General features: G+C 43.2%; 1 protein-coding gene across 2 annotated transcripts; it reads left to right on the top strand.

Annotated features, from left to right (window-relative positions):
* The first annotated feature begins 892 nt into the window (after nt 1–892).
* On the top strand, nt 893–24,536 carry NUB1 (negative regulator of ubiquitin like proteins 1). 2 transcript variants are annotated; one of them, XM_081163655.1, is made up of 16 exons: nt 893–1,219; nt 5,550–5,672; nt 5,767–5,934; nt 6,532–6,590; nt 7,202–7,272; nt 7,596–7,790; nt 8,978–9,066; nt 9,200–9,306; nt 10,449–10,635; nt 12,429–12,536; nt 12,752–12,904; nt 14,148–14,294; nt 14,902–14,994; nt 15,866–16,058; nt 19,767–19,808; nt 21,379–24,536. In XM_081163655.1, the coding sequence occupies exons 2-16, from the start codon at nt 5,556–5,558 to the stop codon at nt 21,549–21,551; spliced, it is 1,902 nt and encodes a 633-aa protein (XP_081019781.1). In that variant the 5' UTR covers nt 893–1,219; nt 5,550–5,555; the 3' UTR covers nt 21,552–24,536. The 2 variants fall into 2 exon arrangements, with proteins under 2 accessions (XP_081019781.1, XP_081019782.1); XM_081163656.1 differs by lacking the exon at nt 19,767–19,808 and having other exon boundaries at nt 894–1,219.

The following is a 24,536-nucleotide window of genomic DNA, read 5'->3' as shown; positions in this document are numbered from 1 at the left end:
GGTTTTTGGGTTTTTTACTGTTGATTTGTTTTTCCTATGTGCTAACATACCTTCCTTTGCTTTTTTATACTATCTATAGATACACACACACACACACACACACACACACACACACACATTCACAAAGCTAGGCCAGGTTTCCCACTCTCCTCCTTTCCAGTTCTGCCAACTTTGGCTACCTACCCACACCTAGGACAAAAAGGGCTTACAACCTAACAGCACAATCCTGTAGGTGCCTCACTCTCCCAATCGTGTTTACTGTATTTAATATTGTGTGCACACTGCCTATGGGGCCTGCAGCCTAAAATGTGCTCCTTAAAAGTTTCTGTTACGGAAGCAGTAGGTAAGCACCATAACTGCCACTATTTTTTGTTTTAAAAACAGGAGCCTTAGCCTTTCAAAAATGTGGCCCCTCCATGAGGATCCAGGAGGGCATCAACAAAAGAATGGGGCCTTTTTTGCAGTGGCTCCCTTGTGGAATTCCCTCTCCAGGGAAGCTAGCCTGGTGGCATCATGACACACATTTAGGCGCCAGGAGAAAACCTTCCCCTTATCCCCCACCTTTCGCTAATTCCATCTATGGACTTTTAAATGTGTGTTCCAGGCACGGAAAGGTGTTGTTTTTATTTTGTTACTATGGCATTTTTGTGTGCTTTTATGTTGTAAGCCGCCCCTGTAGTCCTCGGACGAATGGGCGGCAAAGAAATATCCCAACTCCGTTCCGCTTCTGAGGAAAGCTGAGGAGGACGCTCGCGCCGTTGCCGTTAGGTTTAAACGAGCGCGTGAGGCGATGCGCACACCTGGCTGAGGCAACGGTTGGCTCCTCCCCCGCGTGACGTAGGCCGGCGGCGCGTGCGAAAAGCGGCGGCGAGCCTTTCGACGCCACAAACGAAAGAAGAACTAAAATGGCGGCGGCGGCGGCGGCAGCGGCTGCGTCCCGGGAGCGCCGTTCCCGGTCACATGACCGCCCGATCTGGGAGGGGGAGCCGGGAGTGTTTTCTCTTTCATTTCCGACGGGCTCCCACACGTAGGAAACCCGGCAGCGCCTTCTGTTCCTCGTCAGAACCCGGGTCTGGCGGAGGGTGGGTCGCCGAGAGGCGGCGGAGGCGGCGGCCGGGAGGCGGAGACGCGTCTCCACCCAGCGCGCGCCGCTCTGGACGCGCCCTCCTCCTCCTCCGCCACTGGAAGCGGAGCGGGGCGGAGAGAGGAAAGCGCTCAGGTGAGTGACGGCCAGCGGCGCCCCATAAGCAGCCGGGGGGGGGGGGAGGGAAGGAAGGAGGAGGAGAAAGGGCCAGAGCCCCTCACGCTGTTCTCAACAAAGCCCCTCACGCCTGGAGGAGGGAGGGGGTGGCCAAAGGCTACTTGCAACAGTCACCTCAGCCATAAATATTGACAACAGCGCCCTACAAATGCTCTCTGCCTAGGGGGCGGGGTAGGCTCAAAACGTCATCATAAAGGATTTTAATCTGCATTTTGACAGCATACTCCCTCAAAGTGGCTAGCCTGTAAAAGTATACAATGCAGTATGAAAATTTAAAACGCCCATTTCATAAACTGACATGGTGAATTGCCTTGAGATCTTTTGATGAAGGGCAGTACAGTGGTACCTCGGGTTAAGCACTTAATTCGTTCTGGAGGTCTGTACTTAACCTGAAACTGTTCTTAACCTGAAGCACCACTTTAGCCAATGGAGTCTCCTGCTGCTGCTGCTGCGCCGCCGGAGCACGATTTCTGTTCTTATCCTGAAGCAAAGTTCTTAACCTGAAGCATTATTTCTGGGTTAGCGGAGTGTGTAACCTGAAGCGTATGTAACCTGAAGCGTATGTAACCTGAAGCGTATGTAACCTGAAGCGTATGTAACCGGAGGTGCCGCTGTATATAAATAAAATAACATTTAATAATGCATGCACACACACCCCACACACTGTGTCCTCAGGGTGGGTGGGTGGGAATCTGGCTTGATCTGTCTCTGGGGAAGCACTTAATTCCCTCCGTCACCCCCCAAGTTAAATCGGTTCGTTGCGGGCTTGTGGCATTGATGTGCTGCCAAAAGCATCCTTTCAAGGTGGCTCTGGGTTAAAAGCACTGGGCACCCACACATCCAAACACATATCATTAAACCAGTAGGGTCATTACAGGTGGCCACCGCAGACGACCTCCTGTCTGAGCATTCGTTCTGAAGTTGTGGGGAGGTCATGCGGCGTTGTCTCCCGCGGTTGCTTATAACCGCACTTTCAGCCCGTCGCCCCTCTCACTTTTCCGTACTGCAAAAAGTCAGATTTTTAGAAGCAGGTTTGTGGCACGTGAGCTTGAAATGTGTTTTGGTTGCGGAACCTGAATTTATTTGCTGGCATCTGAATCCCGCCCTTTCCTCATATGGCCCCCAAAGAAGAATTTAAGCAAAATAAATAGAATAAAACACTTTTGCAGTCAAATAGGAATATCGATTCTGTAGGGGGCTACAGAATTTAAAAATTGCCATGAAATAAAACAGCATCATGGCAATGTACTGTATAAAACTTGGGAAAATGAAACTGTTTTCACCCCATGCCTAAAAGATGATGGTGTATGCACCAGGCAAATTGACAACTTGCAACATTTCTCTTTAGTTTCCTTGTGCCTGTGTCTTTTAATAGGAACCTGACTCATGAAAATGACACCACTGAAGGTTTCCCTGCTGCTTAGCTCCATTACACAATTAATTCATTTTTTAAAATTTATTAATTCATACACAATTAATTCATTTTTAGTTCAACGGTGTAGCTTTTCTCCAGAATTGTGGTTACTTGAGATCTGCAGATGACAGGTGGTATACAAATTTAATAAATAATAATAGGCATTTGAAACCCCTCCCCTCTAGGGGATCATTGACACCTTTTCTTCCCTACATGCACCCACCCACAACATCACTGGACAAATGACTGCAGGGCAATCAGTCTGCAATAAGTTTTTACTTTCAGAATGAATTCTGTTTCTCAAGAAGTGTTTTTCAGGGGCAAAAAACATACAATAAATCTAGTTTGTATTTGGACTACACAGCGGGGGTAGTACTCTTTCTCCATTGACTCTAATACAAAATGTTTGTACACAGCCCTAGTCACTGTTTAAAGGCCAAGGGGGAGGGCCAAACTGGTAACCCTGTATCACATGTGGGGGGAAACCCTGTGCCACCAGCCAGTCCTTAGCCTGCCTTAGGCGGTTGAAATACAATATCCTGTGCTATAGGCCTGGCTGTTTCTAGTAGACTCCTTTAAACAGCCATGTGACAGATTAAAAGCCAAAGGCAGCAGTCTCCCTGAAGTTTAAGTCTTCCCAGTTGGATCTCTGCATGTCACACAGCTATGAAAAATGCAAGAGGGAACTGGCAACTTGGTGGGATGAGCAGAGGGGTTAGATCAGTTGCTAATTGATGTGTGTTTCTTGCAATGTTCTCAGCTAAAATATATAATTCAGTGCACCTCCCTCGCTGGTTTTCTTACAGAGGCACTGTCTTTAAAGTTTGCTCATAAATTTGCAGCGTCTGTCTGAGAAGTAGAAGTTTCACACAATAAAACATTAATAGAAATGTTTCCTCATGGAGTCTCCTTCCCTTTCAGTGTCAATGGCAGTGCAATCAATGCATATGAACCAAACACTAGAAATGAAAGCAAAACTAATGAATCAATTTTACTGCCTCACCCCAAGTGACAGATGGCAGCATTTTAAGATCTTTGCCAGATCTTTTATCAGCCATAAATGACTCTCTTGACTCTTGAAGAGGCTCTGCATGTAGATTTCTTTCACACAGTGTTCTCAGTTTCAGTCTTTTCGTTTATCCTGCTCCTTAATATCTCCCCACCCCCACCCCGCTTTCTGTTTTTCTCATCTGGCTCAAACAGAAATGGCAATGCCAGTCAAGACAACCACATATTTGGTTGATTGTGTAGAAGGAATCAAAAGTTAAGCCCCTGACCTTCTGCTTATCCATATGGTGACAGAAAGAGAAAGTCCATGAAGAAATCAGGAGTTTCTTTTCTCTGGCTTCCTCCTTTCATCACAGCTTCAAAAATATCAGCATGTTGGCAGGATTTTTTGGCTAAGTCTCTAAAATCTGGCAGCAGCTCTGGCTGCGCTGGGATCATTGGCAGATACTAAAGTGTGGAAGGCATGGTAGAGATGGAAAAGAGAAGTAGCAACAGCTGAAGTCCTCAGACCACTTCCTCTATAGAGTTGTGAATCTTGCAAGATTAAAAGGGGTTTAAAGATTGCAGCATTTGAAATTTCTGTTTTGCCCTTTTTGGTGCCAACTTTTAATTTGGCCCCTGTATCACAGCCTCTGGTGGCAGCTTGATCTGCAGACATTTGCAGGTGGTCATGTTTTTCTTCCTGCTATGAATAGCTTCCAAATGCTGATTTCTGCAAATCAAGCTGCTGTTTAAGGCTCAAGAGCAGCCCAAGCAAGCTTTTCTGGTCAGCTGGCATCCAATGCCAATCCAATTTAGTTAGAACTTCTCCAAGGCTTTACATAGTCAGCTGCATTAAATCCTGCTAAGATTTTAGTTTGACTAGATTTCAGAGCTGATATAACATTTTATCCTGGGTAAAGATGTGAAGCTGTGTTGGAGCATTGATTCAGCATCCATCTCCATGAATCTTAAATATCCAGTCAAATACATTAGTTCTTTCTGTGATTGCAGGCATAAGATTTCAACTTGTCAATGGTTTTTTATAAAGATTGGTTTTCAAGAGGAGACAGCAATGCGGAGCAAATAAAAACATGTTAAATCATTAACAAACATCAGTTCCAAGTTTATTGGCTGCTTGCTACTCAGCATCAGCTGAATGTGTTTGTTTGTTGCTTGTTTGTATAATGTACTTTGCAACTTCCATTCATCATGAATAATGTAGGGAGGGGGAGAGCCATGCATGATACCCTGAACTTGAAAGAAAGGTTTATAAAAAGGAAAAAATAAATTAAATAAATAAATTAAAAACAGTTTCATAACTGGTGCAATTTCTTTGCTACCCTTGCACTAAAAGAAACAGTTCCACTTCTCTGCCTCCCCCCACCCTTTAGCAGTCTGTCATTAACTGCCATGTGGGAAGTATCCTGATGTAGTGTTAAATGTTAATAATGTTTCTTGTGCTTTACAAACACATAAATGAGTGCTGTTTGTAAGCTGCTTTGTATTATAACCTGAAAGGCAGGATATAAACAATTGTAACAAAGCCATAATATATTGGAAGCTGTTTTGCACCAAGTCAGACAATGGTCCATCAATCTCAATGCTATTGATGTCGACTAGCAGTGGCTTTCCAAGGTTCCAGGCAGGCCTTTCTCACTGGAGATACCAGGGGTTGAACCTAGGATTTACTGTATTCAAAGCATGTCCTTTTCTACCAAGCCATTCCTGTACTTCATCGGTTTCAGCACCATGTAAACAAACAGGTTTCTTTTTGGAATAAGAGGAAGTAGAATATGCATTTTGATGCAGCCTACCTACAAGATTACAATGCCCATTTCAGCAACTAGTGCACATAGAACTGAGTGTTTTAATTTTGTTTCCTAGGTAAGGATGGCACAGAACAAATACCTCGCAGCAAAACTGAAAAACTATTTGCGAGAAGATAAAATTCAGCTATGGAAACCCCCATATACAAACAGCTGCCAGGAGGCGGGTGAGGAGCTGAAGGCAAGTAGTTTGTGGCTGGCGTATTGTTGCTGCTTTTTACTTCATGCAAATTTACTGCTTTCATTTCTTAACAGATCCATTTTTATCATCCTAGGCTCTCGCACTGCAATATTCAGCCAGGCTAAATTGTAATGACAATGAAATAGAGGCCCTCCTGGAAGAGATACGCTCCAAAGCAGTCGAGCGAGGAACAAAAAATGAAGCTTATAAGATGACAGGAGTTGCGACGCTTGAAGTAGCCTTGCCTACAAGGTTGGGTAAAGTAAGCAATTGTTTAATGTTCTCAAAAGAAGCATATATAATACGTTCAGTAATTGCTGTGGATGTGTAATGAATGGAAACATTTCATGTATACAGAAGAGGCAGATAAGCTGCCTGAAATGGGTCTTCTCCTTGCCTTATGTAGGGGGTGATGGAGCAAGGAGCCACTCAATTGGATAGCTCAGTTGGTTAGAGCACGGTGCTGATCATGCCAAGGTCTCAGGTTCGATCTCCATATGGGATAGTTGCATATTTCTGTATTGCAGGGGGTTGGATTAGATGATTCTCAGGACCACTTAATTTCCAATTGCACAATTCTAATATTCAGTGATTGGACTCCTTTTGTTTTACCTTAAGGCTTCATTGCATGGAACTTCACAGTTGGAAATTATAAAGTGTTGAATGTCTTGCTTGGTCCTCCAGTGCTTTTAAAAAGCAATTTACAGATTTGACATTGGGGTCAAATAGCCCTAACATAAACCATTGTTTAGAATAAAAACTCTCAATTCCGGAAAGAAATTTGGATTTGTTGAATTTTGCAAGTCTCCTTGGAAGGAACCACACAATTCGCTTTAACTTTGCATTTATATCTCTGCAGGCAAGAAAAAATGTGCTGGAGACAAAATTGGTCATCACAGGCAAGGAGCTCAGATCTCAGTAAGTAATTACCATTTGCCTTTTTGAGGTTTTCTTCCCTGCCCCCCTTTTATATAGTTCTTTTTATACCATATAATTTGGGTCTGGTGTATTCGTATTTGATATTTAACTTAGTTATGCCTCCTAAATTGAACACAGTAATGGCACCTTTGGCATATTTTGCAAATATTTGTATCAAAAGGTGCAGGTGGATTTTGTGCATATTTTTTCAAAAGTAAGTCTGTGAATTCATTGGGATTTACTTGTGGGGTTATAGCCCTGTGTGATTATCAGTTGATACAAGTACGGGACTGACGAAGCCTTTTTCTTCTGTGTGGTTCTTCGTCTATAGCAGTGGTTCTCAAACTCCCCCCATCCCCATGGACCACTTGAAAACTGCTAAGGGTCTTGGTGGACCACTTAATGTTTTTTTTCTGCCTGTTGTAGCAAAACTCAACTTCCTGTCTGTGTAGTAAAAATGTGTAGGGAAAAACCTCATTATTCAGAAAAAAATTAAAATATTTCAGTATTTCCACCCCCCCCCCCCAGAAAAATAAGTTAGAAGTAAACAAAAAACACTAATACCCTGTTAAAACTGAATAGCATTTAATATCTATTGCTCTGCTTCACAGAATAGCACAAGCATATGGATTGGAAGAAAATTGCATCAAAATAATTATAAACAAGAAGCAGCTTGACCTGGGTATGTATCTTATCGTTTCAAACATGGTGACCATTTTGTGCGCATATGATTGACATGCAACCGCCAACACACACACTGCTTTTGGCCCCAGAAGACGGCAGAGGGTGGAGCAGGCTTACGTGTGACTGCTGACATGCACACTGACCTGGAACGCAACTCTCGTGCAAATGGGGAGTTGGCTGTATTTACTATAAAGTGTTGTACAGTATTTTAATTGAAGTTGTGCCCTTTTTTTGTTTCTTTTAAGCCATACGTTTAAAAAACTTTTAATCCCATATTCCTCCAGCTGACTTGGATGCATTAAACTTGCCTCCATGTTACAGGAAAGACTCTAGAAGAGCAAGGTGTGACGCACAATGTCAAGGTCATGGTGCTTGAGCTGAAACTGTCCGAAGAAGAAACCAGGAAGAAAGTCCGCAGTGAGGAAATGCAACAGGAGGAAGAGGCTGTGAAGAAAAAAGAAATGAACAAAAGGATGCAAAGGACAAAAAAAGGCTTAGAAATACTTGCAGAGCGAGGTAAGGAGCTCTTGTAAATCCCATCATTAGCAGTACAGATTAAAATTCCATTTAAAGAAGAATAATGAAATGGAAAGAGCATTGTCCTGCTTTGCAAATAGTGTGAAGATGCATGTCGTTCTTAAAGAGAGTCACAGCTGGTTTTTCTCTCGCAGTGTAAGCCCAGATCTGCTTTTCCCTCAACAGACATACCAGCATCTGCAGTCCTGGAACACCCATCAGCCTTGCCCTTCCTTCATGCTTCAGGCAGCTTGTGGGTGTTTTGTTCGCTTACAGGAGAGAGGAAGGACCTTTTGGGTCAAAAGGCCAAAGCGTTATATCCCACCCCATGTGTCACCCACTCCTAACTTGGACAGGCGCTCCACAAGGATACCAAGTTTCTTTGGTCATGGTTCTAAAATCCAGAATGGTCCATGCAACTGAATGGTTGTATGTGTGTTATCCCAGCTAGGCGTTTGTCACTGTCATGGGTGTGAGACACCTGGTTTGCATGTAATGCTAAGTAGTAATACAGTGGTACCTCTAGTTACGAACTTAATTCCTTCCGGAGGTCCATTCTTAACCTGCAACTGTTCTTAACTAGAGGCATGCTTTCGCTAATGGGGCTCTTGCTGCTGCTGCGCCGCTGGCACACGATTTCCGTTCAAGGTACCACTACAGTAATAATAATTTGCTATTTATACCCCGCCCATCTGGCCGGGTTTCCCCAGCCACTCTGGGCGGCTCCCAATAGAATATTAAAAACACGATAAATACATCAAACATTAAAAACTTCTTTAAACAGGGCTGTCTTCAGATGTTTTCTAAAAGTCAGGTAGTTGTTTATTTCCTTGACATCTGATGGGAGGGCATTCCACAGGGCAGGAAAAAGACCTCAATTTCTTTTGGACAGAGTTGTGTATTATTAAGAACCTCATTCAGGAACCACAAAATACCGTCTTCTTTTTTTAAAAAAAAAAGATGCAACACAATAATCAATTATTTCTCGTGGCAATTGATTTATCAAAAAATTAATACAGATGTGTTGTATACAGAACAAGGAACAATCCAGTGAAGCAGGCCATTGTATTTTACAGATGCAATATTGAGAAACAGTGTCTTGGTTTATACATTACTGGAATTTAAAGGACCCAGAGCTAATCCTGCAAAGACACATATTTCCTCATTTTCTGTCTGATCTGTTTCAGAGGATTCCATGGATCCCGACAGAGCACCTTACCTGGACATAGCAAACCAAACCGGAAGAACGATCAAGATTCCTCCACAAGCAAAAAAAGTGAGTGTATGCTGTGAATAAGTTGCTCATTCTGTTCTGTTCGTTTCCCCGAAGAACAGGAAAGGCTTGCTTTTAATTGCAGTTTGCACTAAGGTTTAGTGTTAGTAAAATGCTTTCCCCTCCACCCCCACAGGCTCTGTTCTTAGCCATGGGCTATCATGAAAAGGGCAGAGCATTGCTGAAGAAAAAAGAATATGCTATGGCGCTGCCGTTCCTGTTGGATGCAGATAAACATTTCTGGTAAGAACCTCTTGGTACTTTTAAAAGAAGTTTGGATATGGTTCTTTACAGAGCAATCCCATAACGTTCTTTTAAAAGGAACTGGCAGTGTATCGCTGCTATAACCAGAACATGCCCCACATGGGAAAGAAAGGAGGACATGTCAGATTTTTTTTTTTAAATCAGCAAAAACTCCAGCCACATTTCCACTGCCCTTAGTAGCAACACCACCCCTGTCCACAAATCCCATTTATATGTAGCCCACCCTGGGACTGCATGATTAAGGTGTGCTTTGAATGCCTATAAATAAACCCAGTCTCATTTTGGTTCTTACTTTGCCGTCTTTCTCATAGTGGTGGTCATGTATCTGGCATTTCTGTGCTGATACAGTGGTGTGTTCTCTGAATCCTATTGCCCAGGGGTGCAGAACCAGTCATCCAGGAATTGCATGCTGGCAGTAGGAGGGGCCAAAAAAAGAAGGGGTGCAGCCATACCCTCCAAAATTCTTCTTCATGCCTAATTGCTTTGTGGGGGTAATCTTCACGGAGACTGCTTCTGGGAGGGTTAACCCTTCCCTCCCTAGCTGCACCGTTAAGAAAAATAGGCACAGCAATTGGGCTTGGAAACTGCCTTCTATTAGCACCAGTAGAAGGCCTATGTGAGGTGGGGTGCGTTGCTGCTAAGATAGGAAGGCCCCTGCTGGCTGCTACACCCTTTCCTACAGCCCCTAGTCCAATGGAGTTTCAGTCAAGAACTGTACCCTTATCCACTGTGCTACACTATTGCACCAGACTTTTAAGGAAAATAATGCGTACCGTATTTTTCGCTCTATAAGACGCACCAGACCACAAGACGCACCTAGTTTTTGGAGGAGGAAAACAAGAAAAAAAAATATTCTGAATCTCAGAAGCCAGAACAGCAAGAGGGATCGCTGCACAGTGAAAGCAGCAATCCCTCTTGCTGTTCTGGCTTCTGGGATAGGTGCGCAGCCTGCATTCGCTCCATAAGACGCACACACATTTCCCCTTACTTTTTAGGAGGGAAAAGTGAGTCTTATAGAGCAAAAAATACGGTATTTTGCAGCATTGCACATTTTATGTTCATGTAAATTCTATCAGTGGCTTAGCCTCTTTGGAATCATTCATTTTCTTGTTGTTTTTCAGTGAATGTGGTTCAGACCTTCTGAACACTGTTGATAATTACGCAGTGTTGCAGCTGGACATCGTCTGGTGCTACTTCCACTTGGGTCAGCTGGATTGCCTTGATGATGCTGAGAAAAAGCTCCTTGCAGCTCATGATTGTTTCAGGAAGTGTTACGGAGAGAACCACGAAAGACTGGTCACTATAAAAGTAGGCTAAAGAGGATGGTGTGTGGTTGTGGTAGGGTTTAATTCACTTGCCTGTGAAAATTGTGTTTTGGAAATATGAACTGTCCCACTAGAGCTGGTTGCCTTCGGTACTCAGGACTTGCTTCTTGCTTTTCCCAAGGAAGGAGTGTGTTCTTGGGAACTAAAGGCGTGAATACAAAATCTCAGAAAGGAAGTGCATTCACAAAAGATGCATTGAATCCAGGACTGATTCTGTAAGATCACCTGTCAGGTGTCTTCCTTCCGAATGTTGTTCTTCAGACATTACATTTTTTGCACATCATGGAACACAGAAGTAACTCTGAGAATTGCACTTAAACTTCTGCAAAGGCTAGGGCAGTGGAAATTGTAGCAACTCAGGAGGGTTGCATGTTCTCAATCCTTGGAAAATTCAAGCAGAAAACCCAGTTGCGCTGTTAACACTCTTGCTAAGGATGCTGTAGTGTGGATATCTGTGGGCCCCTCTCAAAGAGCAACAGTCCTAGGGCCTCTGTTTTACCAATCTGGTTAGAAAGCCTGAAAGGACTGTATAAACTATACTGAGTGAAGACTGCGGACTTCTGAAATTCTGTTGTTGCATACAAATGGCCTCACGTTCTGTAGCTCCTTTCATACTCTCCAGTTATCTGTCCCTTGAGGTTCCGTATCTTGAATTTGCACGACAAGCAAAGAAAAGGAATAATCCTCCAACTCAGAGCAGTCATTCAGCCCTACTATTCCAATTAATGTTAACAAAAGTAATGAAATCTGATCCCTGTGTAATCCGGTGGGAAGGTGCTTCTAAAGATTAAGCAGAAGCGTTTAGCAGGAGCATTCCGGCTGTGCCCATTGAAGTGAAAGGGAGCTGAGCAAGCACCAGGCAGCTCTTGCACAGTTACCATTTGTTTTGGTGGGGCTTGTCCAGCCTGATGGTTTTTCACAAAGCAGCATTACAGATCCAAAATAAACTAGGCCCTAGGGCTGGGTTCCCAACACAGCATCCATCAGCACCACAGTGCCCTCATACACATCAGTTTCATTAAGGACCCATTCCCCTCCTAATTTCTAAATTGAGGGGTGTGGGGTTTGTTTTGCTTTTGAGTGGAGCTGCTTGTTTGAACAGGTACCTGTTTTTTATGGAGGGGGTCTTGCTTTTTGTCTGTGTTTTATTTGTTCTTTTGCAAGGTGTAGGTGTCTGGGGGCAGGTTCTGTGAAATAGGTATTTTTGTGGTGGGTGCCCATGACAGTTTTTAAGATTCCCAGATGTCCCTAGGCCCAAAAGGTTGGGCATATTTTCTCCCCTTTCAAAGCCTTTTGGGTGGCTAACCCACATACAGCAAATGACTGAGAAAACAAAACCAAAAATGTATATGTGCTTCTTATTGTTAGGAATCTCCTCATTATTCATTGATTGAATTTCACATTAAACCTTTTCTAGATTATTGGTTGCATATCTGGTTTTCAGATCCCAACCTCTTATTTGATATTGCAGGTTACTTACCTGTATTCAAGCCTGATCTTTAACCAGTCCATTTCATGGGATTCTTTGTAGAGAACTCAAGTGTTCTTGTTTCAGTTTCCCAAATTTCAAGAGATAAAGTGCAGTGTCAAGTTTGTATGTTGTTCCATATACAAACCATTTTTTTTGTACGTTATGATTGTGGGGTCCTATTTTTCTCGCATACATTTTTTGTAAACTTACATGACTTTCAGTAAATAAACAGAAGGCCCATAAACTATGTTTTTGTTGATTGGAATTTTAAGTTTACCCATTTATAAATGCTTGCTTTTCTTTAGGGAAGCTCTGGGAGAGAGAAGGCTTTGTTTCTAAGGCTGTACTTGCTTCAAGGAATAAGCCATTATCATAATGGCAGAGAGAGGGAGGCTGGTGAAAATCTTCAAAGGGTAAGTTTCTGTGTTTAGTGTCGGACTTAATAATCCCTCCCTAAGCCTGTGCAGTTGCCTGGAAGGAGGCCCCTTTGAACACAGTTGTGAAGCATCAGATTCCCAGTTTTATTTTTCCCAAATAGCCTGTAAGCAGAAAAATGGTTTTCTTCATATTTTATTCATTCCCTTGAGCAGAAGTGTATTTTTCCTTTTCCCCTTCTTTTTCTATGCAGGCACATGGCTTGTTTAAAGAGTTGTGCATCGATCCTGACAAGATAAATAGCTTGTTACTACTGGGATTCTCTGCTCAGGAAGCCCGCCTGGGTCTCCGAGCTTGCGATGGGAATGTGGACCACGCTGCCAGCCACATTTCCAACAGGAGAGAGGTACAGTGCCAGGGTGGTACCATAAGGGTCTGTTTTAGATTACTGTGGTGCAGCAAGTGGGGAAACATGAGGAAAAGCTAAATACCACCAGCATTGGAGGGGTGTGTGTGTGTGTTGCTGCATGACAAACCACTGAAGACACCTCAGAGAGGTTTCCGCATAATGACCGAATGGGTGGATCCAACCATTAAAGAGGCAGAGCTGTACTCACTTACACGTTGCTTTTCCCATTTAAAAAGGTCATGGGCTGAATTTCTAAACAGCTTCTGAACTTCTGAATTTAATGAACAATTTGAACATCCTTTGGTAGAAACCTCTGAGAGAGGTGAAAAAAGAAACTTGTCCAAAGTCTGTGTTGAACAAACCCGTTTTAATTGTAATAATAATAAATTTTTATTTATACCCTGCCCTCCTCAGCCAAGACCCAGCTAACAACCAATAATAAAAACAAGTTGATTAAAATACAATTTAAAAGATTAAGATACAACATTAAAACAATTAGGGAGCAATCTCTTCATAGGAGGAGAAAGGAAAAAGAAAGAGGAGGAGGGAATCAAACGGATTCTGAGCCAAAGGCCGGGTGGAACAACTCTGTCTTACAGGCCCTGCGGAAAGAGATCAGATCCTGCAGGCCCCTGGTCTCAAGAGACAGAGCATTCCACCAGGCCGGAGCCAGTGTTGAGAAGGCCCTGGCTCTGGTTGAGGCTAATCTAACTTCCTTAGGGCCTGGGACTTCTAGGGTGTTGCTATATATGGACCTTGAGGCTCTCCGTGGGGCATACCAGGAGAAGCGGTCCCGTAGGTACGAGCGTCCTAGGCCATGAAGGGCTTTAAAAGTCAAAACCAGCACCTTAAATCTGACCCTGTACTCCACCGGGAGCCAATGCAGCTGGAAAAGCACTGGGTGAATATGCTCCCATGGCAGAGACCCCGTGAGGAGCCTCGCTGCAGCATTCTGCACCCGCTGGAGTACAGAATGTATTGTAGACTTTCTGTGCATTCCCTGTATCACTTCCTCGAGAACTATTGCACCAAGTGGCTTGATGACTGCCACTTTCATCAGGTCCACTGTAAGGACGCCAGCAAGAAACAGTTGTAATGGGAAGAAATGTGTCTGAGTCAAAGGATAAATCTTAACAACACAGAAAATATCCACCAGGAGTGTGTGTGGGTATGTAGCTTGCTTGTATAATAAATAGCTTTCTCCCTCCACCCCTGCCCCCCGAAACCACCACTTGTACAGGAAAAAGCTCAAATAAGAAGAGAGGAGAGAGCTAAAAGAAGAAAGCGATTGGAGGACATTAACTCCTTGAAGAGTATGGGCTATTCAGAGCGAACTGCTAGAGAAGCTCTTCACAATGCAAAAGGAGACCTTGAACTAGCGGTTAAGGTAAATGCTTTTCCAAACTTTTATTAAACTGCAAAAGAAAAATCCCACATTCAGTTGAAGTACATAAAAAGAAATTCTCTTGGCTTTATAGTTTCTCTGGCCTTCTTCACTTTTATGGACCCTAACATTAAATCCCAACCTGGCGAATCAGGTTTCACTGTGCACTGATATGTAGAGTCTTGAACATGTTTATTGGACCTGGACAACACTCTTGATTCTAGGAGTTTCTTACCAAGCCTCCCTGTGCCTGGATCTGCGAAATGAAACAAATGGATTTCAGCCGCAAACAAGTTCACTGAGCAAATAAGGAAGAGGGGGTGTCATGCTCCGTTTAATGATCCAATGCCTGTTGTTTTCCCCCTAGAAAATGGAAAGGGTGGCCATTAAAGAATGAAATAATGGCTGTCTTTTTGGCTACCCTTCAGGAGTCCTACGCTGAGTGGTCAGTGGCACCCAAAACGAGATGGAGGATAGTCTGGGGTGCATATAATATCCCACCCCACCCTCCATTTTTATTTTTATTTTTTGGGACACACTAACTTTTTTGTGAACTGGGGAGGCATAAATTTGTTCAGTACATATACTCACTGTTTGTTGTCTGCTCTAGATTATGCTTGAAAACCCTCACCTACTCCTGTCAGATGATGACGATCCGGTGCCCAGGAACCAGTTTCAAGTTCCCCAGGAAAGTATTGATCAAGTAAGTCCAGAGAATAAGCTTACATTTAAGAAAAAGAAATCCAGTGACTTTTAGGGTTATCAGGCCTTGTTCTCCTTCTAAGGTCCAGTTACAGTTCATTGCAAGCTACTGTTTACTTCAGCAAAGCCAATTAGTAGACCCTAGGTATATTTGTGGTGCATTTTCCCCAAACCCATACCTCTTGCATCATGGAACAAGCTGAGAGCGTGGCGTTTGTATATGGGACGTGCACTTCAAACTCCCATTCAGCCATGCAGTGGTAGCCTTAGGCAACTGTTCTCTCTCAGTGGAACCCAAATTAAAGTCATTCTTAGAGTGAGATTTATTGAAATCAGTGATGCTTAAGTTAGTCATGACTTGGGTCTAAATCTGACTGCGCGCTGTCTTTTTGTGTTACCATAACCTAGCTTATCATGGGACGCGGGTGGCGCTGTGGGTTAAACCACAGAGCCTAGGACTTGCCGATCAGAAGGTCGGCGGTTTGAATTCCCACGACGGGGTGAGCTCCCGTTGCTCGGTCCCTGCTCCTGCCCACCTAGCAGTTCGAAAGCACGTCAAAGTGCAAGTAGATGGGTACCGCTCCGGCGGGAAAGTAAACGGCGTTTCCGTGCGCTGCTCTGGTTCGCCAGCAGCGGCTTAGTCATGCTGGCCACATGACCCGGAAGCTGTACGCTGGCTCCCTTGGCCAGTAAAGCGAGATGAGCACTGCAACCCCAGAGTCGGCCACGACTGGACCTAATGGTCAGGGGTCCCTTTACCTTTAACCTAGCTTATCAAGCTGTTTTGACATGAAAATGCTATGTTGCCCTCTCTGGAGGAAGGGTCCAATGGCTGGTGACGTGTATATCTTCCTTATCCTTTTCTTGCCTAGTTGGTGTATATGGGCTTTACTCCTGAAGCAGCAGAGCAAGCTCTGAAAGTGTTTAAAGGCAACATTCAGCTGGCTGTGCAGACGCTTGCTCATTATGGGGGATCTCTCCCTGCTGAATTACAGACCCCTTCAGATAGCATCACTCCCTCAGATGAATCCAGTTCGCCAAAAGACTCTCCTACGGACTCTGCAGGTAAAGGGGCTTGCTCCAGGGTGGGTGGGTGAGATACTCTGGGGTGATGAAACCAGGAGAGAAGAGGGAATTATGTTGCCTACATAGTGCCGGTTGAGACAAGGAAGATGGAGCACAGAAATACTGGGAAATTTCCTTGTCCATGGGCAGCTTCACACGTGTTTGGACTGTGGCAGCAAGGAGAATGTTAAGTCAGACACTGCACTATAAAGTCGAGGCGATTCACACATTCAGCTGTGAGTTCTTATCACACAATGCATGTGGGAGCTGTTCCCCATTTCTCAAATTGCTTAGTTATCCATATTGGCTGTGCAGCTGTCAAGTAGCCGCCTGATGGCTTGACACTGTAAAACTGACAAGACAGCTTTACAGAAGTATTTCTGATGGTATGCACTGGAGGCCTTTGAATTAGTCTCTTAGTGTTATTGCGCAGCTGATAGGTTTGTTTGTTTGTTTTATTTTCATTTAAGTAGGATAGCTCAGTTGGTAGAGCATGAGACTCTTAATCTCAGAACATGCGTTCAAGACCCACACTGGGCAAAATATTTCTATATTGCAGGGGGGAGCAGACTAGATGATCCTCATGGTCCCTTTCAACTCTACAGTTCTCTGACTTGCAAATAAGATAAGATATACAGTGGTACCCCACAAGACGAACGCCTCGCAAGACGGAAAACCCGCTAGACGAAAGGGTTTTCCGTTTTGGAGGCGCTTCGCAAAACGAATTTCCCTATGGGCTTGCTTCGCAAGACGAAAGCCCATAGGGAAATCTCCGGGGACCTCTTTTAAATGCTAGCGGTGGGGAGCAAAGCCTTTCCCCCCCCTCCGGCCTTCAGAAGAGGTCCAGGAAGGCTGGCGGGGGCCGAAAGGCTTTGCTCCCCAGCGCCAGCATTTTAAAAGCAGTCCGGGATAGCAGGGAAGCGCTTCCCGCTATCCCGGACGGCTTTTGAAGGCAGGAGAGATCCGCGAAGCCTGGGCGCGCTGATGTCAGCGCGCGCAGGCTTCGGCATGCCGGCAACTGTCCGCCAGCAGCGGCAGCGCTGCCACTGCTGGCGGAGAGGTCCGCGAAGCCTGGGCGCGCTGATGTCAGCGCGCGCAGGCTTCAGCATGCCGGCAACTCTCCGCCAGCAGCGGCAGCGCTGCCGCTGCTTGCGGAGAGGTCCGCGAAGCCTTGGCCGGACAGCTTTTGAAGGCAGGCGGGGGGGAGCAAAGACTTTCGCCCCCGCCAGCCTTCAGAAGAGGTCCAGGACCTCTTCTGAAGGCTGGCGGGGGGCAAAAGTCTTTGTCCCCCTTGCCTGCCTTCCCAGGGGCTTTTAAATCGCCCCGGGACAGCGGAGAAGTCCTCCGCTGTCCCGGGGCGATTTTAAAATGCCGCCCGCCAGCATTTTAAGATCGCCCCGGACAGCGGAGAAGCCCTCCGCTGTCCCGGGTTTTTTAAAATGCTGGGGGTGGGAAGAAAAGCCCTTGTCTCCCCCCCCCCCAGCCTTCAGAAGAGGTCAGGGGACAGACTGTCCCCGGACCTGGTCTGAAGTCGGTTTCCCTAGGAACGCATTAATTGATTTTCAATGCATTCCTATGGGAAACCGTGCATCGCAAGACGAAAAACTCGCAAGAAGAAAAAACTTGCGGAACGAATTAATTTCGTCTTGCGAGGCACCACTGTATCCAGTAAAAAAAACCAACCTAACCTCAACTACATTTAATTGCTGCAATTACTCTGACAGCATTATTTACATTTTTTATTTTTATTTTTTATTGATACCCCACCTTTCCACCAGAACCAAGTCTTAAGGATGCTTACAAAAATTAAAACAAGCACAGATTCAACACAGAAAGCTAAAACCGATAAAAGATGAGTTTAAAAGTAATTAAAACAATGTTTTAAAAATCCTAAATATAAATATTAAAAACTCTAAAAACAGCACAGCACTATTAAATACTGACAATATTTCCTGATGGGAAATTTGTTGTTCCAAACATCACTAACGCTGCCCATCATTTCTTAGGCTGCTGAGACACTGCATCATCCTGACCTGTCTGTACATCCATAATGGCTAATAGTTTTGTCATAAGCATTATGTGCACAATTTGTCTGCACTATACATTGGTAAATTGTAATTATTGAATATGTTATATGGTCATAAGCAACCAGTCTTTTATTTATTTATTTATTTATTTATTCCCCATAAATCATCTTACTATTTTTATTGTTATCAGGAGAGATACTAAAAGTGGTGAGTTAGTTGCAGACAGTTTGAGAGATACTAAACGTGTTTTTTTATATAAAAGAATAAGAGAGTACTCTGATGTGCTCTCTGAACTTCTTTGAGCAGCTTCCAAATTTGAAAGTCTTGAAACTACGGTAGTGGGTTGGTTTGTATAGTTTCCTGAACTTCAATGCATGTCATAAATCTTCCTATCATGAATATATTGCAGAGGCAGGTCCGTCTGGCCCCTTCCTAGGTCTTAAAGTCTGAGACTTCTTTTGCTACCTTAATATCTTTATAGAAGATCACTGAAGTTATTGGAGATGACTCTGATGCCCACTTGTTCCCTAACAACATCTTTGTACTACTTAGGCTATGTATAGATAGATGTTTTTTCATGTGTATATATGTATAGAGTAGGAACATCCCATTCTTTCAGGTGGATCGCTAGTCTTAGCTATCCAGTATCATAGCAGATATCCCGACTGGACTCCCACCATTGACCAAGAGAACTTAATATGGCTATACATTAATGTCAATTACCATTGCTGTCTGGCAATGCCACCCCTTGTCCCTCCATCTCCTTTACGAAACCTCAGCTTTGATGCCGGGGATTTTGGTAGGTCCAAACAAAGTAGTTTGTAATTGCTTGAATCAAGTCCAGCTTTTCTTCCTTGGGCAGTTTTATTATCAAGTTACGAAAGAAAGAAAAACTCAGGCAAGACGTGCATTTTTAGCATTGTCGTCCTGTCCAGCAGAGTTATGTTTTTAATTTTGACTGCTCTTGTATTTGCTGTTTCACCTTGAGTATGAGGGTATTATTTTCAACCATTTATTTTTTCTGTCATTTGAAAAAGTGCCCCAGATATCTCCCTATGTTTGGCTTTCCACTTAGCTTCACATCAGTGGGCAATTTCCACTTCAGTTGTGTCTCTGTTTACTCAGACTTGTCAAAACTCATATGCTGCCAGATCTCAAAAAAAGCTCATTTAACTTAACAAGGTTAAGGCTCTTGGGGGGAAGGGGAGAACCTAGGCTCTCCAACCATGTGTCTTCCACCCTAAGTCATCCTGTGGACTCTAGGGTACAACATTGATCAATACATCAGATACCAAAGATGACACGGGAGCCTTGTTTTATGCCTCTCTGAAGATAGACATTCCTTGACTGCTGCCCATTGCCCAAAATGCCACCTGTAAAATGAATCTATCCAAATTCTTATCCCATACGTTTAAAGTTTATCTAAAGCACCTCTTAAAATATTACATCTCCTTTCTGCATCTTCTGTGCATTCATTAATGGAGAAATGGACACAGTTGGTTATACCAATTACTACACCTTTTGTTTTTGTTCATGGGGGAGTGGGTTGCTATGTAAAAATTAGATCAAATTCCTCCCTTAAGAAAAGAGAGCCGTCATTTTTAATGGGTTGTTCAACCCACTTACATTCAAGCTCATCCATTTGAAATTACTCATTTTTTTATTTTTTGTCTGAAAAAAGAGAAAAGGAAAAAGAGGAAAGAAGAAAGAGGAAAAACTCAAGGTAATAACAGCCTTCCTATTATCACTAATTGCTTGTCGGAATGAAATGAAACATTATAATTAAACGCAAAGATGGCACCCTAAAATTCCCCACTGTATCTTCAGGGCAGCACTGCCTTCACAATCTTCTTTATTTCTTATATCCTCTGTTGTCATGTCATTTAAAGCTACACTTTCAACCTCCTCTGAGCTTATATATATGTTATATACCCTCTGCCTCTTGCACTGAGTGATAGTCAGCTCTCTTTAATAATCTACCATTAATTTCATGGGAAACCCCAATCTGTATATTCACTTTTCTTTACTTAATGGTGGTTTAAAAAAATGTAATTCCCGCCTTTTCAAGTATAAACCTGAATAAACTAAAACTTCCAATCATTCTACCATCAATTTGGGGATTTTTGTATAGTGCATTTCCTCTAAATCTTTCCTCTGCCTGTTCTATAATTTTACTAAGAGATTTTGAGGCATGTTGGTTTTTCTAAAATGTTTATTTAAGATCCTATGGTTGAAATCCTATGCCCATTTTCCTAGAAGTAAGCCCCTCTGAACACAGTGGGCCTTTGAGTAAGCATGCACAGGTTTGTGTTGTGAAAGCTTTAACAATCTTTGCTTTGGTCTTAATACCTGAACTTATACATGCAGTGATCAGGTCCTTTAGACTGCAATCCCATACACACTCACTTTGGAGTAAGTCCTACTGTGACTTAATTCTGAATAGACATGTATAGGATTACGCTTTTACATAAAGAACTAGCTCAGCTCCATCTCCTTCCTTCAGTCTTCTTTGATGATACCCTGTTCTTATGCTTCTGATGTCTATATCCTCTGAGGGATCTGAGAAATTATCTGCTGTCTCTTCTTGTTCATTAAACCTTTTGCTTGTATGTGAAAGGCTCTTACAAACTTGTTTGTACTTGTCACAATTTCCTAGATTCCTTTTTGTATTTTAACCACTTTCTGTTCTTATACTAAATTTGTTTTATGCTTGAACGCTCTAAATCTAAAGAGCTTACTTTCAAACGTTGGCTTCTGCTTCATGCATGGATTTTATAATGGGTTGCATGTAGCCAATGCTGGTTCTACTCTGAGTAGGGCCATTAAAATTAATGGACATAACTAACTTAGGTCCATTGAGTTGGTTACAACCCACTAAATGATATTTTTCTTTAAATATTAGCTCTTTATCCATAAAAAAGTCTTGCACAGTGACGGCTTGAATAGATTCCAGGGTCAAGTCACTAGCATCTTGGGGTGCCCCCCCCCCCCTTTCGCTATGTTAATGTTCACAATACCGTTGTCAGTAACTAGTTACAGGACGTTATGGAAATAATCCCTGCTTCTCATCCCCCACTGATACCGTGCTTGATAGAATCTGGAAAAGGTTTAAGTCTGAACAGTACATGTCAACTATTGACCAGATTAGAGATTCCTATAAAGCCTTTTACCAAATCAAATTGTTGATGCAAAGTACTGTTGCAGAAGAGCTAATGTTATGGTGAGGTGCCTTTTGAGACTTGAGAATTAGAGACTTTTCCGTCGTGTGTGCTACATGCCTGTCTTGTTTGCAGGCACTTCCGGGGCTTCAACTGATGAAGACATGGAAGTAGATGCTGTCAATGAAATCTTAGAGGACATCCCAGAGCACGAAGAAGATTATCTGGACCTAACTCTGGAAGAGGAAGAGCTTGTCATCAATGAATACCTCTCTTACATACAGCACCTGCAAACACAGTCCCAGTAGGCAAATTCTGAAAGACTCCAGTATCACATACATGAACCAGCATTTGTGGGGCTTAGATCCAGGGGGGAAATTAGTTGCATGTAAGTCGCAGTGAAGTCAGTGGGTCATGACTAATTTTAAGTGTAATGTACTTAGTCTAGATTAGGACCGTGGACTTCTAATACTTAGATTGCAAATATGTCTGACCCTCTTTTTGCCAAATGCCTTAAGTTAAGTCAGTTGCATATTTTTTAAAAACAAACACTGGCATGAGTAAAACCTGTAGTGACCTAGAGTGACACTGGAGAGGAATACATTTAATTGTAGAACAAAAATATTTGCAGAAGAAATATTTTTATAGAGAGCTTCGATATATTATATTGGTGTGAAATTCATCTATTTAATTAGTAGAGCAAATAAAATCAGTTCTGCATACATTCACAAAACCCAGATTTCTTTTAAAACCGCAGATCTGACTGTGATAGCACATACATAGTATCCACTGTGACTAGCTCTAATATCTTCTGGTCGCAGAAATAGAGACCTAAGTGTATAGATTTTGTCCGTTCTCATAGAGCTTTTTCTGGCCATCCTGTATTCTAGAGCCAGCTGTAAATCTATGGTGCATGGACTTTAAAGAGCTCCTTTTTTCAATAATGCAGTAACAACCGATAAAAAACCCCACCCATCCATCACATTTATTGCAGTTTCCCCATAAAGCTGAGGACTGCCCATTTGGAAGTGGTAGGCACTGAAGTTAATTAATTATCTTTAAAGGAAGAGGCTCTTGGGCAGTGTCCCATGTTGCTTTTCCCTGCTGATGCTTTTCCCTGGAAAAGTGATACAAGTATGGATATTCATACTATACAAATAGCCAAACATGTGCTTGAACTTCAGTTGCAGCACATCAGTTGAGGAGTCTTTTGTTTCAATTGCAGCCATTTTGTGACCTCTTCCCCTTGTCGTCAAATGCAAATGAAAGAAATACTGCAAGCAGAGCTTTTAGAAATGGGCTGGTGGGTTCTCCTGAGCTGCCTTAAGAAGGAAATTGCGTGGCCTCGCTTGCACTAAACCAAACCATGCCTTAGCAAAAAGGAGCAAGTATGCCAGGCACTCTGAGTGAATATCATGGTCACTAGGCCGTGGTTCAGGTTTAGTGCTGTGAGTGAACCTAGACTTGTGTGTCTCCCTGAAACAAACCACTAGTGGTGAATCTAGAACCACAAACTTGGATTCACACACAACACCAAGCCCAAACCATGCCTTAGCTCTGGGTAATATAGCAGCAGCAGGACAAGGGGAGGAGTGAAAGGGTTGTGATTTTTGCTCTGGGTACCAGCACACATGCTCATTTTTGCCAAGCCATAATTTGGCTTAGTGTTACGCGCAACCTGTGACGTGGTCTTTAGTCTAGGCTGTGCTTGTTCAGTAGTTCCAAAATTTAAGGTTTCTTGCCTTAAAAATAGAAGTGTGTTAAAAGTACAAAGGCAGGCGCCATGCTGTGTTAAACCAGTTAAACCATCCAGTTCAGTACTGATAACTCATGCCATCATTGGCTCTGTGGGATCTCATGCAAAGAAACACCTTTTCCAGTTTTTGCAATATCCCGTAACTGCTAAATCTGTGTCTTCAGTAAATCATCCTGCACTGTTATCACTGCTGATTAGCAAACCTTGGAAAATTAACTTGCAAACTGCAGCCATAGAGAGCCTATAGGAGGTGGTTGTGATCTGGACGGGGTTGGCAATGTGGTACAATTCTTCCTTGTACTGCTGGCTTACAAATCACTCCCCTCCTTTATCCTTCCAACGCAAATTAAGCCCCTCTTGATAACCAGACAGGGAACTACTGGTTGTAGTGGTGATGTAGCCACAATCTCATGTGCATTTATGTATACACCAGTTTTTGCAGCTATAAACAAGGGGAAGTAAATAAAGAATTGTTGGTAAAAACATAGCAGACACTATTTTTTAACCTGCCTAGCAGTCCTAGTTCTGAAGGCAGCCTCCAATGTGTTTAAAATGCAACAAAATAGGCAAAAGAAACTAGTAAGAGGCAAATATGTATACAAGTTTTTCCCCACAGATGTTCCAGCTGCTACTGTGCTTCTAAATCCCTGGACCACAAAAAAAATCTCAGAGTAAATTGCTCTGAAATGTTAGTCTCTCACCTAGGAGGCTGCCATTGCCTCCTTAAATCTCCTGTAGTTTGGTCTCCTGGGGGCAGATTCAAGAGGCACCAGGAGAGCAAACGTGTTTATATAGCAATAAAGCTTCATGATCTTAACTGGCACCCACATTTTAAGTATTAATGAAGAACTACAATTATTGCCTTTATCTAGTAACTTCTGTTTTTATGATGTGATGGTTCTTGCACCCAAACCTTTCCTCCTGTGACACAGGATAAAAACCTTGGTCCTTGAAGAGACCTTCCCAAACTGAAAAATAAGTTGCTGTCTCGCCACTAGAGGTCAGCCAGGATTCATTCAGTATTTTAACTAATATGAGACAGAAATGCAGGGTTCCTGTTCTGGAGATGATGCTCCTTAAGGCTGTGCTGGACTTGCTGCCATTAAAATGGCTTGGTCAGGACAGGGGCAGGCAGCCAGGTCACGGAGCATCATTCTCCCATCAAGGCACACCCCAAAAGCCACAAACCAAGTCTGCTGGTCATCATCAGAAGGCGATCTTGAACCTGGATGTATTGTGTGCACATTAGGCAGCTTACTTCACTTTTCCAAGGGACAGGACTAGAAAATGGGAGGTTTCGTTTTTCTGAAACGTCCTGATGCACTTTGGGTGGTAACTTTATGATTGAACACAGTCATTTAGGTGATGACAAGTATCAGGCACATGAGATTTGCTTCTCAGATAAGGGGGGATGTAGCAGCTCCTACCAGTGTCATTGTCCTTACACCTAACTAGCACTTTCTGATGGGACGACAATGTGCTGGTTATCTGTTATGTTTTCAGCCATACAGACAGAATAAAGAGTATCTGCACTTGC

This window comes from Podarcis bocagei, assembly GCF_964188305.1.
Source record: "Podarcis bocagei genome assembly, chromosome: 12".
NCBI lineage: Eukaryota > Metazoa > Chordata > Lepidosauria > Squamata > Lacertidae > Podarcis > Podarcis bocagei.
The sequence above is the reverse complement of the archived record's forward strand: the minus strand, read 5'-3'. Positions and strand labels throughout refer to the sequence as shown.